Below are 18,171 nucleotides of genomic sequence, written 5' to 3'. Positions count from 1 at the left end.
ACTACTGCTCCCTTAGGTGAGCTACTGGATTTATAGCTGTACTATTTCCTGGGCAGAAAAGGATTCCTGGGCTCTACCCAGACTGGCTATAGGCTCCTTTTGATCAGAAAATACTATAAAGGCTTACTGTTCAGGCTGAGGCATTGCCTGGGCAACAGTAGTATTCATCAGGTTTGACTTCTTGCAGCTGTTTATTACTGAGCTATAGCAGGCCCATTTTTATCCTGTGATGTGAGACAATTATAGTGGGCTGCCTGCTGCCCACCCATCATTGGGCCTGGCCAATCTTTCCTTGTTTCAGAACTTACTTGCTGTCCTCTCCATAGCTGTCCACAGCTGATGTTACTGAGATGACACAGATAAGCAGCGGGCAGCCTGAAACATGCAAGAGAAAATAACAGTCAGGATAGTTATGATGATAGAATTGCCTCCAGTATTTCTTTTCTGACACATACAGGCTCACATGTCTCATGTTAGTATGAGGAATCTGAGGAAAAACAAGGAAGGGACAAGATCCGTGCCCCCCTTCTGAAGTTTAGATGGCTGGGGAAGTTTAGTGGCTAACAGAGCAAACCAAACCCAAGTTCCACTGGCAAGAGAGAGAGTCTGGATTTGACTGATCTTGGGCTTTCCTGCCTGAGACAGAGCTGCCTATGTCCCTCATTGCACAGGTCTGCATAAGTGCCTCACCACAGCTGAGCTGGAGATAAGCCATCATAAGTCCCTCATCCCAGCTCAGCTGGGTATCACTCAGTGGAACTTAAGCAGTTGCAATTTATGCTGCTGTTAAGTCACCAAAAAGGGGCATCCCAGGGAGTTGTGGGGGTAGAACAAACAAGAAGTGGCTAGCATCCAAACCAAGAAAAAGAGGGGGGCAAAAACCGAGATGCTAGAAAAGCAGGAATTTATTGTATGCTTAAACCCAACGCGTTTCAGCCTGTTGATTTTCAGGCCTTCATCAGGGGCTATAAATAAAACAGCAAGGACAAATTTACTTACATGAACATATAAAATCATACATGTAAAATCTATAAATCAGTCTATGACTTACAATGCAGGCTAACGAGAAGTTCAAATGAGCAGACCGCTTACAACAGTATAAACGCCTCAAAGAACAGAACATTAGGCAACGTGTATATATACATTCAACTATAAATAAGGTATCTGTGGAATCTCTTAAGTATTTTTCTTATTACTAAACGGCAACCATCTGGGAGTGGAAAACAAGTAAAGGACTATGGATGTTTTCTGGATTTCATAATAGAGGAAGAAACTGAAGCTCCTCATTTAGACCATTAGGGGTCATCATTATCGAATTCAGTATCCATGACATCTCTCTCCTAAGTAAAACGTCAATAATATGAGGTGTAAGAGCACCCCATTTGACTGTCACCTTGGCAACGAACCCACCAGGCAGGCCTTAAGCAAACATTTGCCTCAGCTTCCAGCAGCAATATGGGATTTATTTATTTATTTCAGGTATTTATATACTACTTAATATTCAGAATTTCTAAGTGGTGTACATATTTTTTTTAAAAAGACATGCAAACAATATGAACAATTAAAATTCATAATAAAAATAGAAAACAACCTTAAAATGCCTACTGAAATAAGAAAGTCTTTGTCAAGCACTTAAAGCTCAGCAAGGAGGGTGCCTGTCTAATAATAATAATAATAAACTTTAATTTATAGGCCGCCTATCTGGCCAATGGCCACTCTAGGCAGCATACAATAAAGCACGATAAAATACATGGTAAAATATGATACAATAAAAACAATATAACCAGTACAGCACAATGCAAAATTACAATATTTAGTAGAGTTGTCAGTAATACAATTCTGAAGCTAGTTCACCTTAGAAGTCTCAAGTTCATAAAGGCCTGATGGAAAAGCCAAGTCTTCAGGCCTCGGCGAAATATATATAAGGAAGGGGCATGTCGAAGATCTATTGGGAGGGAGTTCCAAATTGTGGGGGCCACCACAGAGAAGGCCCTCTCCCGAGTCCTCACCAACCCAATCACTTTAGTTGACGGGACTGAGAGGAGGCCCTGAGTGGCAGATCTTGTAGGGCGGCACAATTTATGACGTTGGAGGTGCTCCATCAGGTATACTGGGCCGAAACCGTACAGGGATTTATAGGTTAATACCAACACCTTGAATTGAGCCCGGAAAATAACTGGAAGCCAGTGTAGATTGTACAGCACTGGGGTAATATGATCATAACGGCGGGTGTTCGTAAGTAGACGAGCCGCCGTATTTTGTACCAGCTGTAATTTCCGGACTGTTTTCAAGGGCAACCCCATGTAGAGCGCATTGCAGTAGTCTAAACGAGAGGTGACCAGAGCGTGTACTATGAGTGGGAGCTGGTGGACAGGAAGGTAATCTCAGGTAGAAGGGAATTTTGCTGGATAATACGACTGGCCCAAATTGCAGGACCGTTGTAAGGATTTACCAAGATCAGTAAATTTGTGATAAACCCTCCAAAAGCGTGACATAAATGTAAAGTTTTATTCCTGGGCCAGAAGATTTCTCTCATTCAGTTTCTTTATTTTTCCTTAGCTTTGCTCTGTCCTGCTTCTCCACTCCTCCTGAATTCTGGCTTAATTAGAATGTCCATATTTCCAAAATGTTGGAAATATTCCTGAAGAACCATCTCTCCCCATATATATCTACCTGGGCCCTGCAGCCCTTTGAGTACTACCCACCATCTGACTGATTTAGTTTATATGCTGCCTTTCTACAGTGAATGGCTTACACCTGACATCCATTTCTTAACAACATACAAACATTGATCATGGATGTATACAGAAGAAAGTAAAGAGGTTCACTAGGAGACAGCATCAGTCTGAGGAGTGACCTGCTCAATGTGCCGGTGGTGCCAGGCATTGAGAATCGCCCTTGCACTTGTCTGCACAGCCCTGGCCTACATCCGTGTAGTCCCACCCCTTCATTCTACATTCTGCTTCTTGTTCCAACTACAGCAAGAGAAGGGCTGTAGCTCAGTGGTAAAACATCTGCATTGCATTCAGAAGGTCCCAGGTTCAATCCCTGGCATCTCCAGGTAAGGGCTGGGGGACACTCCCTGCCTGAAACCCTGGAGAGCCACTGTGAGCCATTATAGACAATACTGAGCTAGGTGGACCAATGGTCTGATTCAGTAAAAGGCAGCTTCCTATGTTCTTACAGGAGCCTTCCCCCCCACCTGATGCCCTCTTGATTTTTTGGACTACAACTCCCATCGGCCCGAGCCAGCCAGCATGCCAAATAGTCCTGTATGATGGAAGTTGCATTCCAAAACATTAGAGGGCAGCAGGTGGGAGAAGACCATGGTAGAGTGTTGGGGAATTTGGGGAATTATTCTTTGCATATTCAATGTTTTGGATCACTGCATGTGTTTTAAGAAGTGAAATGGTTGTTAAGAATGTCATGGTATTCTTAAAAGGAAAAAAAGTTTGTGCATGTGTATGTGTGTTAGTTTGATTGCCACATGTTCATTATCAAAAGTGAATGCATAAAGAAATATCCCCAGTAAAGTGTATAAAGATATAAGAATACATTATGTGAAACTAGCAGTGACTGTTGGAAGCAAAGAAATTCTACACTCAACATAAAAGGAATGATTTAAGAGGTGGAGAAAGTACTGCTAGTCTTTGATGTATTTTTGTATTGGACATCTGTTGCCATTATATAAGCCAACAGAGACATTGTTTTTTGTTTTTTTCTTATTATTACTACTATTTGTTTGTATGTGGGTGTTTAAAATCACCCATCCAAGTGCTGACGACAGTGTTGAGAACATAAAATGCACAATAAAATATCTGGAATCCAAATATACCACCTGAAATCCTGATCTTCAAATTTTCCTTCCATTTATTGTTGGCAGATAATGTTAACGGATAAAATGACAGACAAATTTAACAGTGTTTGAATAATTCTGAACTAGATTATTCTACACATAATGTAGAGAGATGGCATTAAAAATAAAAAATAAATAAAAAGCCATAATATTAAAATCAGGATGCAAATTTTAAAGCTAGCAGTAGCAATTTTGGGGGAAATATAGCAGTATTAAAGAACTCATTTTGGAAAATGAACATTAATGAAGCTGGAATGCATTATAGGCTTTTGAATATGGTATTCTCAAAGTCCTAATATGGCTTTTATGTACTTTATTCATTCCTCTCCAAAAGAATATATACCCCAAAGCCTTGTAAAAAAAGGCCTTGTAAAAAATAGTCCTCTATTTTCATAACCCTGTTTACTGACAATGAAAAGAGATCCCTACTTTCATTGTTTGGGGGGGGGCTTTGACAGGTGGAAGTGATCACAATGGAAGCTGCACTTCGCCTTCCTCCCCCTATATAACATGCAATGAGCATTTCCTCCATCACCCATACAGAGTGAGGGCAATGTGATATAGGAAGCATCACCTTCGTTCTCAATTGGCTACATTTGCCCTCAGTGCCATCACAAGGGGAAAATCTGAGTAGCTATTTAGCACAGTGACAATGTCATTTTCAGAACATTATCCCTCATTGGCTGTGATAATGTGGTGAGGGGGAAGAAACTCCAGTGGAAAAACAAATGTTGTCAGAGTAGCTGGTTAGAGGAAGAATTAACAGCAAACAAATGTAACAGCCCCACCCTCCTGAGAGTCCCTTTTTGACACATAAAATGTTCACTTGCAAACATTTGGCACAGCTTTAATTATTATTTCTAGGACAGCCATATTATGTTAACTGACCACTGTGGAGAAAGAGGATAATATTTGCTGCCAGAAAAAAAGAGTTACAATTTGTCCAGAAAACCTGATAAGTAATTGTGGCCCTGTACCACAGTCATTAAAAGGTGATGGCTGGCTTTGCTACAACATTCTGTATCTTTGATCAAACTTCCCGGAAAGAAAAGAAAAATCTAATCTCTTTTGCTTCTGCTGTCAGCATTGCCTCCCAGGAAAAGCAATATCACCCTCATCTCCTTTAATAACACTACAGAGTCAATGGCTCCCAATCCAAGTTGCTAAAAATAGCTTCCAAATCAGAAAGTACCACAAAGTCTCCCTGGAGATAATATGATCAGCACGGTTACCACATAAAAATATCACCAGCTAGTTACGAGAGAGGGAGAACTGTGTGTGTATGTGTTGGGGGAGAGAGAGTCATGCATGAAAATGCATTGAGTTTAAGTTCCCATTTTACTGTTCTAGTAGTGGCCATTTTCTCAAACATATGACAACAGATAACCCTTAAAAAGGGAATGAAATGGCATGGCTTTTGGGGCTGGGGGAATGATCAGATTGCAATGCATTCTGGGAGAAAGGGGTTTGCTTTCTGAAGGCTGAACAGGTCCCAGGGTTTCAAATGGATCCAGCGACTGATCACAGCTGTGAGAGATCCATGTATCAGTGCCGGAGAACGTGGGAAGTAATTGTTTTATTAAATTTATTTATATAGGCCTATGTTCCTGGTTTCTCTAACACAGGAATGGGGAACCATATTCAGCCAAAGGGCTGAATTCAATTTTGGACAACCTTATGGGGGCCACACGCCAGTGTTGGGCGAGGCCAGAGGCAAAATTGGGCAAAGCGACAGATGTGAATTCTACCTTTGTACACTATGCACATGTAGTGGATCTTCTCCTTATGGAGTCCTTGTCCACTGAGGCAGGTTGAAGCTTACAGCTGTTTATTATACTTGCAAGGAGTCCATGCAAGCATGTGCTATGGCAGAAGACCGCCTTCTTCCCCAAATTGAGGGTCTTATATAGGTTTTTACAATGTACAGTCATGTGTCCCAAGGTACCCAATAAGGGGCTTTACCTGTTTCCCTTTCCCACCTGGCTCCGTGATTCGTCAGGTAATTCTCCATTAAGAGGAAGTATGAACGCACATACTCATCTTTTGTCTGCCCCATCCTGTCGCAACATCCGCCCCCTTCCACCTTATTTACATACTAGTACCAGCGACCTTTGAGAGTGGAAAATTCCACTTCACACACTCACATATGGCTCTCTATCTTCATCCTGCCCAGCAAGGGGCATTATCAGAGTTCACGGATGTATTCCAGCCAAGCAAAAGGCTCAAAGAGGATGCAAAGGCAGGGGCAGTGAAGGGTGCAGCCTGGGGAAAGTCCCAAGGGCCAGATAGAGAAGCCTGGAAGGCTGAATTTAAGCCCGGGCCTGAGGTTCTCCATCCCCCCAAATCAACAGTTGAACACCTCCTCTTCCATTCCCACACTGACAAGAAGGCAGTGGTACACTCCCTTCATTATTACAATATCTGGCATTCTCCAGAAAGCATGACTTGGATTCAGCCCTAAAGACACTGGATAACTTTGGTGAAATAACTGATAAACTAGTAAGAAATGGTATCTTCCTCCAAATCTGAATGGATTTTATTCTTTTATTTAAATGTTTATAAATCCCACTTCCAGAGAAAATATAACAATACTCTAATAATCATTTGGGAGGAAGGGCAAGATTTAAATTCAGCAACAACATATCAGTAAAACTGGTTGATATATAAGTTGTTCCAAAGCAGGTATGAGGAATCTTGGCCCTCCAGATGTTGCTGAACTACAACTCCCATCAGCCCCAGCCAGCATGGTCAATGGCCAGGGATGCTGGGAGTTGCAGTTCAGCAATATCTGGAGGGCCAATGTTTCCCCACACCCATTCCAAAGGCTTGTCTGAACAAATCAGTTTCTAAAAGATGTCTGAAAGAAAGCAGGAGTGACTCCTGCCAAATTCCTATTGGCAAGAAGTTCCACAGGTCAGGGCCTGCCACAATAAGGGCTCAGTCTCTGGTAAAGACTGACCAATTTCCAGGAGCATGAATGAATTAACTGAACTAGTGTAGTTAGTTTCTTTAGCAAGATTGCATAGATATTGCAGCTGGTTATTTATTCTTTGAGGTCATGGCTTTAGTGCAAGGATAGGGAACCTGTGGCCCTCTACATGGTGCTGAACTACAATTTCCATCATGCTTGATGATTGGCTGTTCCAACTTGGGCAGATAGGAGTTGGAGTCCACAAGCTTCCCAGTCCTGCTTTCGTGGGTAATTTACAGTGTAATCCTATACATGGCTACTCAGAAGTAAATCCCATGAGTTCCTGGTAAGGATTGCAGCCTTAATTGCTTATCTGTTAATTTATTATTTGGAATCAGATTTATTGACTATGAGGAATTAACTCAAAGAAATGTTGTAATGAAAGTACCCAATGTATTTACAGAATAAGAGAAAAATATTTTTTGAATGCCACTGAATTTATTGAACACAACTGTTAGAATATGTGATTTATCTAAATCTGTTTTATGGCTACATCCACACCATACATTTAATGCACATGACTCCCCCATCAAAAAAAATCCTGGGAACTGTAGTTTGTTAAGGGTTTGGGAACTGTAGCTCTGTGGAGGTCAACAACAGTTCTGAGAATTCTTTGGGGGAAGTCATGTCATTTACATTTATGGCATGGATGTGACCTAGGAACAGTTAATGAAGCTAAGGTTGAAACTCATAAAGATCTAGATTAATAATGATGAAGGAACGAGGTATATATGTCATTGTCATTGGGATCCAGTCAGGAAATAATATGGCACCACTCTCAAGAAGAAGGCAGCAAGCCTTAGTGACTATAGTTCTTAGGAAAATATCTAATAGGACAGAATTTAAGAGCTCAGAAGACAGATGAATGCAAAAGACTAGTGCTTCTGCATTAAGATTAGTGATGGAGAGACAAAGTGTAAAACTATAAAATTGAAGAGCAGAACAGACAGATACTAAAATCTTCAAAGGAACATAGGAAGCTGCCTGATACAGAGTCAGACCAGTACTGTCTAGGCTGACATATAGTGGCTCTCCAGGGTTTCATACTGATGTCTCTCCTAGCCCTACCTGGAGATGCTGGGAATCGAACCAGGGTCCTTCTGCATGCAAAGCAGATGCTCTTCCACTGAGCTACAGCCCACCCAAGACTCAGAAGAGGTGAGACCTGCACCCTGTGACTTTTCTCATGCATCCTTTGGGCTTTTTGGGTCCTCCATGCAAAATGGAAATCGTGGGTACTGTAGACTTTTGTGTGTGGCAATCTGGGAGCCCCTGCAAATCAAACATAACTGATTCATGCATTTTTATGCACACTTTGTACCCCAGTATATGCATGTCTTGTACACATTCGTTGTCTGGAGAACTGCACTGCAAAATTCAGAGATGTGCAAATTTTGAAGGATGGTTGTGTTTTGGAAAGCGTACTGATTAAGTTGGTTTGCCTCTAAATGCAACATGAATTGCATTTCTCTCCCATCCATAACAACTGCTCCCACTTGTTTGTTTGCCAGGCAGAGAGTCAAGATGCAAGCAGGCTGTGGCATCTACTCTTACTCTCTTATCTACTGCTCCACCATTGTCTGGGCCTGAACAACAGGCAGGTGAACAAGCAGGTTGCCGTGTTGAAGAGGAAAAGCAGGCCAAGGGGGCTCTTGTCAGTGGGCCTCAACACTGGGATGCAGGCCCTCGGCAGATGCCCACACATGCCCACACATGCCAATCCTTGATGCCAGGATGGCAAACACACAAGCATGAAAACAACTGAAACACCTAAAAATGTCTTTAAAAGAATCCCAATACAGATGCAGACTGGGAAAGATTTCTACTTCAAAGGCTTGTGGAAAGAGGAAGTTCTTCAGCAGCTGCTGAAAAGACAACAGAGATGGTGCCTGCCAAATATTTAAGGGGAGAGAATTCCAAAGGGTAGGTGCCACCGCACTAAAGGCCTAATTCCTATATGGTGCAGAACCACTTGATAAGATGGTATCTGCAGAGCTCCTCCCCTGCAGAGCATAGCAGTCCACTGGATATATAAGGGGTGAGACTGTCTTCTAGGTATCCTGGTTCAAAACTGTATACAGCTTTATATACCAGGACCCTGAACCTAGCCCAGTAGCTAACTGGCACATACTTCCCTATCTCTCCCAGGCAGAACTCCACTGCAACCATCAGATAGGTACTCCCTGGCCAGTGAAGGCCAGCAGCTCCAGTGTCACAGGGGCAGTGAATCCACTCCAGGTTTGAGTCTGAAGTTTCAAGGAGCTGCTGAAGGTGCTGAACCAGAGGATAAATTCCTGCCGTCCCTTCTCTTCCATCAAATAAACTTTCTGTCTTTGGAGGGGGGTTCCTCCTTTTCCCTTCTCCACTGTAAAAATATTAAATTTCTGTGTAGAGTGGCTTTAAATTTTTTTTAAAAATGAATATGAGCTATGCACAGAAAAGTATCAACGCAAAAACATTCACTCAGCAGAAATGTTTCAGACAGGTCTGCTGAGGTGGTATATAGCCTTTACCTGGTTGCCTTACCAAAGCACATTTCAGATGTCCCCGGGATTTAACTTGATTATTTATCTGCTAAAAACTGCACTGGAGAAGAAAATTAAATAGAGAGTTTCCCTGGCAAGATAATAAAACTTATGCAGATGAAATGCCAGGCAGTCATCTGGATAACAAGGAGAGCTAATTCCACAAATGTAAAATGGTCTGCAGATCATCCCACTCAGTTCTTTTTCTCTTGGTTCTAACGGAATATCAGAAGATAAATTGGTGGGCTGTGGTGTTTAAATACAAGTGGATTTTGTTGCTCTGAAATAAACAGATTGCCTCGCTAAGAACCAACCATTTGAGACACCCGAAAAGGAAAGAAAAATCAAATTCACTTAGGGTTATAACACTGGATCTGCCTTGATAAATCCACCTACGGATAATGTAACACCTGCCACAAACAAAGGTGTTCATGCATTTCAGCGCCTGGTTGAAAGTACAGTGACTGCAGGGGAGCTGTTAGATTTAAACAATTTGGTTGCACAGCAGTTGGGATAAGTGCGTTAAGACTTCACATACACAAACAAGGGTTATAACCAGAGCTGAAATGGAAGCGGGCAGTTTTAGTTTTGGGAACATGACCTTGCGGATTCTGTAGCACATCACCTGCCCCAGAATATTTTTTGTGACCTTTCGTCTGGGTCCATGGAGTCTACAGTAACCCTAAAGAGCTTCTTCACCCCACCATGGGACAGTCTCAAAAACATCAATTTTTCCCCACATTCACTGCCTACTCTTTTTTCAGTTTTTTTAAAAAAGTTCAAATGGGCAAGTTCCAATTTTTAAAAAATGTGCAAACATCCAGCTCAGCTCAGAAACATCAGAGGCTGCTTTATAGTGAGCCAGACCATTGGTCCATGTAGCTCAGTATTGGCTACACTGAGTGTACAACTATAAAACTGCACAGTAGAACAGACATTAAAATCTTCATAGGAACATACAAAGCTGCCTTATACTGAGCCAGACCAGTATTGTCTAGATCAGCCTTTCCCAACTAGTGGGCCCCCAGGTGTTGTTGGACTACAACTCCCATCAGCCTCAGCCAGCATTGCCAATGGTCAGGAAAGATGGGAATTGTGGTCCAACAACATCTGGTGGCCCAGTAGTTGGGAAAGGCTGGTCTAGAGTGACGGGCACTGACTGTCCAGGAACTCAGACAGGGGACATTCCCAGCCGTATCTGAAGATACCGGGATTGAACCTGGCACCTTCTACATGCAAAAGCCCTTCCCTGAGCTACAGCTGAGCCATTCTTGAAAAATATTTAGTTTGAGTGTTAGGGCTCAGGGGGGAGGTTTCCTGACATTTTTTTTGCAAATGCTGCCACTTGCCCATTTAATTCTGGTGGCAGTAGTCATATTCCCTGCTGCTGCTGCTGCTGCTGCCCTCTCAAATGATGCCACAGTGACAATCAGAAGCATGGCTTCCTATTTCTACCTTTGCTCTGAATTAGCTTTCTCAAATGTTCTCTTTTCCCATGAAAGGGACTTCTGTTTTTGTTTCTTTTTCTGCCTCATTCCCATGGCACTTTAGAATTTCTTTAGAATTTTGACAAGTGTGGGGATGGGCTCATCTCATAGTCATGAAGCGGCCAAGGGTGGCATGTGTTTTTCTTTCCATTAAACTTTTCTCCAGTGCACTGCAGCCTCCCCAGCTGTCAACACTTCCTAATCTAAATAAACGCCCCATGGAATAAGTTACTTCTTGATGCATTCCCCTTGGCTTAAATTCAAGTGTGGGAAGCTGAGGAGGTTGCCTTTTGAGTATATCAGATCAGTGCATTTGTTGGTTTTGTTTTTAAGGGAAGTCTTTTATCTTTATTTTTAAAAAAGAATACTTAAAAATAACAAGGAACAGCTATCAGGTGTGTGATCTTCCCTCGCTTATGAGAAAGTCCAGCCAAGGATGTTGTGGAGCTTACATGAAGCTCATGCAACTGGAAAGGCTGAACAGAGGAGACCACTGGGGAGACAGTGAAAAATGAAAGGACACTCACAAATCACCTCGGCCTCCTCACATGTAAGGTAAGTGAAAACAAAAATAAATAAAGCCTACATCCCAAACATGAGAAGTCAACTGAAATTTTATTTCCCCTTTGATAATTTTAGAATTGAATCTCTTTTCTCTGTACTTGATGGAGAATGTTGGAGGGAGGATGAAGAATGTTTTTGGCACAACACACATAAAAACCCAATGTGCTGAAGCCCACTTTATTTTTTTAGATGTGATGCCTTAGGGAGTTTGCAAGATTCTTCTTCCTCTTCTTTCGCAAGCCCCTGGAAAAGTTCTCTCCTGCTTCTAGACAACAGAGGGCATTTAGAAAGGCTACCAGAGAGTTTCCGCCTCCTCTAAGTCCTGTAAACAAGTCGTGTTTGGCTTCTTCCCCGCCCCTGCTAGAGATGGGGAATCTGTCAATTTTGGTTTCTTTGTTTCTAATTTTTCCAATCTTAAGTTCAGCTCTCCACATTTCAAAATCAGTTTGTGAATTCTTTTAAAAAAAAAGCCCGCAGGCAAATTCATCAACATTCTAGTGCAAATTGTTCCTAATAAACACATTTGTATGCAATTTTGCCTAATATACACATTTTTGTAAATCAATTTTCCCCAATATTTTATGTCATTTTCACTTAAAAAGGTATTTTTTATGTGCATGTTAATGACAAAGCTACGTCAAAGCTGAAATGAAGCCCAGAGGCTGATGTGCATAGATGCAAAAGGAGAGTCCGGAGTTGTACCATGCACACAATAGGAACATGGAATGCGAGAAGCATGAACCAGAGAAAGTTAGAAATTGTCAAGCAAGAAATGGAATGTATCAACATTACAATGCTTGGCGTGAGTGAATTAAAATGGACAGGAATGGAACATTTTCAATCAGGCAACTACAAAATATTTTATGCAGGAAACGAGAAATTAAGAAGAAACGGAGTTGCTTTAATAGTGAGAAGTGATGTAACAAAAGCAATCAGGAGCTATAACGCAAGGTCTGAGTGAGTGATATCAATGAGATTAAACAGGAAACCTATTAACATAACCATCATCCAAGTCTAAGCTCAAATGGCAAATGCAGAAGAAGAGGAATTGTAGAGATTTTATGCAGAAATACAGGAAGAAATTGATCACACACCAAATCAAGATGTGCTGATCATCATGGGGGACTAGAATGCAAAAATAGGGAACAGAGAAGAACTAGGAATTGTGGGGAAATGGGGCTTAGGAGACAGAAATGAAGCAGGAGAGAGACTTACTGAAGTCTGTGAAGCCAATAATTTGTTTCTTGCAAACACATGTTTTGAGCAACCGAAAAGATGACTGTACAGGTGGACACATTGGACACATTGGACACATTGGACACAATGTCCAAATGGTCAATATAGAAATCAAATTGATTATATAATTGGTAGCAGAAGATGGAGAAATTCCATACTTTCTGTGAAAACAAGACCGTACAGATCATGAACTGGTCATATCAAAAATCAGAGTAAAGTTAAAGATGAACAACAAAACAATCATAATGCCAAAATACAATTTAAATAACATCCCAGAAGAATAAAAAGATCAAATAAGGAACAGATTTGAGGCTTTAAACTTAGTTGACAGAGAACCAGAAGAACTATGGGTTGATGTCAGAGATATTATCAGGGAAGAATGCAAAAAGACAATTAGTTAAAAAGTTTTTAAAAAGAGTCTAATTAAAAAGAAAGACCTCAATGGATGATTGAAGAAACTCTTAAAATGGTTAAAGAGAGAAGGAAAGCAAAACAAAAGGAAATCAAAACAGGGTTAGAACCCTAAATGCAACAATACTGCAACTAGTACATAGGGACAAAGAGGACTATTACAATAGTTATTGTATAGAAATAGAAGAGGACAACAAAAAGGGAAGAACAAGAGCCCTATTCCAAAGCAGAGCTTGGAAAAGTTACTACAACTCCCATCAGCCCCAGCCAGAATGTGAGGTGAAAGCTGCTCTTAAAATACTTGGAAGAAACAAATCACCAGGAATAGATGGCATACCAATAGAGTTGTTACAGGTTACTGAGACTGAATCTGTCCATATTTTGACAAAAATGTGTCAACAAATATGGAAAACAAAACAATGGCCCATAGTGTTCAAATATATCCCAAATCCAAAGAAATGGGATCCCAGGGAATGCAGTAATTACCGAACTATTGCCTTAATATCCCATGCAAGTAAAGTAATGTTCAAGATTCTACAACAAAAGCTCTTACCATATATGGAGCAAGAAATGCCAGATGTCCAAGCTGGATTTAGACAGAGAAGAGGCACCAGAGATCATATCGCAAACATACATTGGATAATGGAATGGAGCAAGAAATTTCAAAAGGAAATCACCCTGTGATTTATAGATTACAGCAAAGCCTTTGATTGTGTAGATCATGAAAAACTATGGAAGGCTTTAAAAGGAATGGGGTGTCACAGCATCTGATTGTCCTATACTCTGGACAAGAGGCTACTGTAAGAACAGAATATGGAGAAACCGATTGGTTCCCAATCTGAAAAGGTGAAACAGGGGTGTATTTTATAGCTCTATTATATTATCTGTATTATCTATATGCAGAACATATACGGAAAGCGGGATTGGACCAAGATGAAGGAGGTGTGCAAACTGGAGGGAGAAATATCAATAATTTAAGATATGCAGATGATACCATGCTGCTAGCAGAAACCAGTAATGATTTGAAACAAATGCTGATGAAAGTTAAAGAGGAAAGAACAAAAGCAGGGCTACAGCTGAATGTTAAGAAGACTAAAGTAATGACAACAGAAGAGTTATATAACTTTAAAATTGACAATGAGGACCCTGAACATGTCAAGGATTATCAATATCTTGGCACAGTCATTAACCAAAATGGAGGCTAGGATTGCAGAGGGCAGCTATGAGAGAACTAGAAAAGGTCCTCAAATGCAAAGATGTATCACTGAACACTAAAGTCAGGATCATTCAGACCATGGTATTCTTGATCTCTATGTATGGATGTGAAAGTTGGACAGTGAAAAAAGCAGATAAGAGAAAAATCAATTCATTTGAAATGTGATGTTGTAGGAGAGCTTTGCATCTACCACGGACCGCAAAAAATAATAATTGGGTGTTAGAACAATTAAACCAGAACTATCACTAAACGCTAAAATGATGAAACAGAGGTTATCATACTTGGGGCACATCATGAGAAGACATGATTCACTAGAAAAGACAATAATGCTGGGAAAAACAGAAGGGAGTAGAAAAAGAGGAAGGCCAAATAAGAGATGGATTGATTCCATAAAGGAAGCCACAGACCTGAACTTACAAAGTATGAACAGGGTGGTTCATGACAGATGCTATTGGAGGTCACTGATTCATAGGGTCGCCATAAGTCGTAATCGACTTGAAGGCACATAACAACAACAAAATGAGCATGTTACTATATCTATTTAAACCACATTTAAAGCACATGGCTTCCCCCAAAGAATCCTGGGGACTGTACTTTACCTCTCACAGAGCTACAATTCCCAGCACCCTTAACAAACTACAGGGTGATATTAAACGCTAGTTCTACTGAAAGTAGACCCAACCGAAGGAAATGGACACAACTAAGTTAGGTTCATTAGTTGCAATGGGTCTACTCTGAGGAGGACTTAAATGAGCACAGCCCTTTACCTAGTATATGCATTACTTTTATATGTAATGTTTTATACTTAGTATATGCACATTACTTTTGTTTGGAGAACTACATGGCAACGTTTGGAAAAGCGTTAATTTCAAAGGATGGCTGTATGTCAGTTTGCATATTATTTCAGGAAGTGCAAATTAGGTAGGTTTGCCTTTAAATGTGAACAGAATCAAATTTCTCCCCCATCCATATCCTCCGCCCAGGACAAGTGCATTGGTTTGCTGGCAAAAGGGTATTCGTTTCCAATTTTCTGGGGAGGAATTCATCTTGGCCGATATGATTACTTTTCATTAGGTTAGCCTATCCTCTCAAAAATGACACCGGAGACCACATCTAGTATAACAGCAAAGAGGTAAATGTCAAGTGGATAAAATCCATCTTTCCAAGAGTTCAGAGCCCAGACTCCCACCAGCTCCTCCAAGCAGAAAACAAAAAGAAAAGCAAGCAAATAAAAAAATAGGTTAAGTGCAAACATCCAAGAGAAATCGTTTTCCATATGACAAGCTATCTCATTAAGCAGCCCCCAACAAAGATGCGGGTGTGATGGAGGAGGAGGAAGTGAAGGGGGGGAGTCGAACTGCATGGTTTTCTAAATGTGATACACCACTAATCTTCCGATGCGGTTCTGAATCACTGAGGCAACCGCACTATTTTCTGACAAATCTCCAGAGAATCTGAAAAGGGGGAGGCATATTTTTCTTTTCTTCCTTTTTCCAGAGCGGCTGACAACAGGGAGGTTCCTAAGCAAAAGCTTGCCGTTCTTTGCACTTGGCAGAATGAATGAAAACAGAGAAGCTTTTGGATGAGTGAGAACATTTGGTACGCTGCCTCTGCGATTACTGCTGAATTTGTTTTACTAAACTAATTTCTCCTACGCCATACAAACAGATGCTGAGATTTAAGCAAACAAATCCCTTGCCTGCAATCACCCCATTTGATCCTGCATCTATTCTCCAATGCCTGCTTAGGGCAGATGCATACTAGGGTTAAGCTGAATGTTTTCCACTAACCATTTCCAGAGCTGTTGGAAGGGAACTAAACATTTCCTGACCCCTCCAAAGCGTACCTTTTTCATGTTTTTTTTTCCACAGTCCCATTGGCTGGAGGTTCAAACACCATTTTTAAAATGATGATGATAATGATGTTCTTCTTTCTTTTTTAAAAGTGACATTGTCATGAAGCCACTCTGATTTAGCTACATGGTGACATCATTGGGCATTCAAAACTAATTCGGAGTGAAAGCAATGCCTATTCCAGAAGCATTGCCCTCACTCTAAATTAGCTTTGTTTGCCCTCTGTGATATCATCACATAACCAAATTGTATTTGCTGTAGCGTAGAACATGGCTGTGAGCACAAAGTGGTGGAGTTAGACTTTTTGGGCGGCCTGCTTCTTTCCCAGTCACTACACCCATCTTTCTGAAATTTGCCAGGCACAGTTGTTTGTTTCTTTGTTTGCTTGCAGGAATTTTGCCACATTCTTTAGTCCTGGGGTGGATAAACTTTGGGCTGGTTCACATGGGAGCTAAGCTTCAGATTAAAGACACAGCTTTATCCATCGCGATAGGTTTGCAAGATTCACACTGATGGTTACAATCCACTGTTTTCCACTACCTTCCAATCCGCTGTTTTCCATTCACATATGGAAAGGTTTAGTATCACTGTTCCCTTGTGGCCCCGCCCCCAAATTTACATGTTTACTCCCTCCAGAGTATTGCTAATGGAGAAGGGGAGGGTTTTTTTGTTTCATTGTTTCTTGTCAATCGCACACTGAAGCTGCCAGTGCCTGTGGAGGTGCAATTGACACAAAAAAACTTTTTTCTCTCAGTTTCATTTCCTCCTGACATATTTATAGCAACCCCCTTGTTTAAATTAAGTATTATGAAATGCAATTTTTAGTGGAAGAGTGTGTGTATATGTGTGTCACATCACTCGCACAGTGCACAGGATTATTTTCTAATTATCTCGGGACAGTCGCTCCATGTGGAGCCAGAACTTGCCTTTCTCTTTCACCGTGTAAGACCAATGATTATTCCCCTCTTCCTCATGTTCTGTCTGCTTTCTCTCTCCTCCTTCCCCCTCACCCTCACCTGGAAAGCTAAATCTTAACTGTGGGTCCCACCCTGAAGTTTCCATTTTCTCTTTCGGTTATTGCTGATCTCTGGGAAAAGAACGGGTGATGGGGGAAAAAGAGAGAGAGATCAGCATGGGTTATGCATGTGTGCATGCTTGGTGCAGCTGCCAAAGTTGTTAGTTGTTATGCACTCTGGGCTGCCTCATTTCTATCGCACCAGGGCATTGCTGCCACCAGCGGTGCTGTGTGGGAAATTTGTGGGGGTAGTTTAGCTTCGCTTTTGCAAAGCCTGAGAGAGTTTGGGTGGAAAGAGTTCAAACTGTGCTGAAGTTTAAAAAAAAAAAGAGCAGGAGTGAAGGAAGGCAGTTTACTGGGAGAGACAGGGGCAAAAGAAAGGAGGGCAGCAGTTCAGGAGCAGTCAGTCGGAAGTTGCTTGTTGAGGCATCAGAAACAAAATGGAGAATTTAGTGGGCGGAGAAAGGGGAGTATCTGAAAGTGACGATCCACCCCCCAGCAAAAAACATCAGAGCAAAGCACCTACATGGGAGGAGCGCAGCGAAGCAGAGACGGTTTTTCCTTCACTTTTCGCATTTTCAGCGGGTTGATTTAATTCAGAGTTAAAGGGAAAAGCAGCAACTCACCTTCCCTTTGCAGGCAACATCATGTAAACCCTGCAAATTAAACAGGCATGCAAGTAGCCTCTATCTCACTGTAAGTCCTGCTCTGAGTAGACCCACTGAAACTAGTGAACCTAAATTAGCCATGCCAATTAACTTCAATGGATTTATTCAGAGTGGGTCTAGCACTGAGTATCACCCAAGGTCTGCATTTCCTTATAGGGAACCTTCTGAGCAACCACATGCCAGTGTGGGTGAGGCCAGAGGCAAAGGTGGGAGCCTTGCACAGTGTTTAATTAGGGGTTTAAACCCTAATTAAACATGCAGGTAGGAGGAGGGAGAAGGAGATGCAGGCAGGTCATCTTCTGACATCCATGAATTGCTCTGGGTTGACTTGATCTGACCCAGGGCAACCTGGGGCTGCCTCAACCAATT

The 18,171-nt window shown here is 41.5% G+C and overlaps 1 protein-coding gene across 3 annotated transcripts in view; it reads right to left on the bottom strand.

Moving 5' to 3' along the window:
- ADGRD1 (adhesion G protein-coupled receptor D1) overlaps positions 1 to 18,171 on the bottom strand; it is a 316,526-nt gene that overhangs the window by 71,360 nt on the left and 226,995 nt on the right. For all 3 annotated transcript variants that reach the window (XM_061602998.1, XM_061603000.1, XM_061603001.1), the window contains one exon: positions 309 to 375. In XM_061602998.1, coding sequence (XP_061458982.1) covers positions 309 to 375 — 67 coding nt within the window. The remainder of the gene's footprint in view (positions 1 to 308; positions 376 to 18,171) is intronic.

Source organism: Rhineura floridana, chromosome 19, assembly GCF_030035675.1.
Source record: "Rhineura floridana isolate rRhiFlo1 chromosome 19, rRhiFlo1.hap2, whole genome shotgun sequence".
NCBI classification, from domain to species: Eukaryota; Metazoa; Chordata; class Lepidosauria; order Squamata; family Rhineuridae; genus Rhineura; species Rhineura floridana.
The sequence above is the reverse complement of the archived record's forward strand: the minus strand, read 5'-3'. Positions and strand labels throughout refer to the sequence as shown.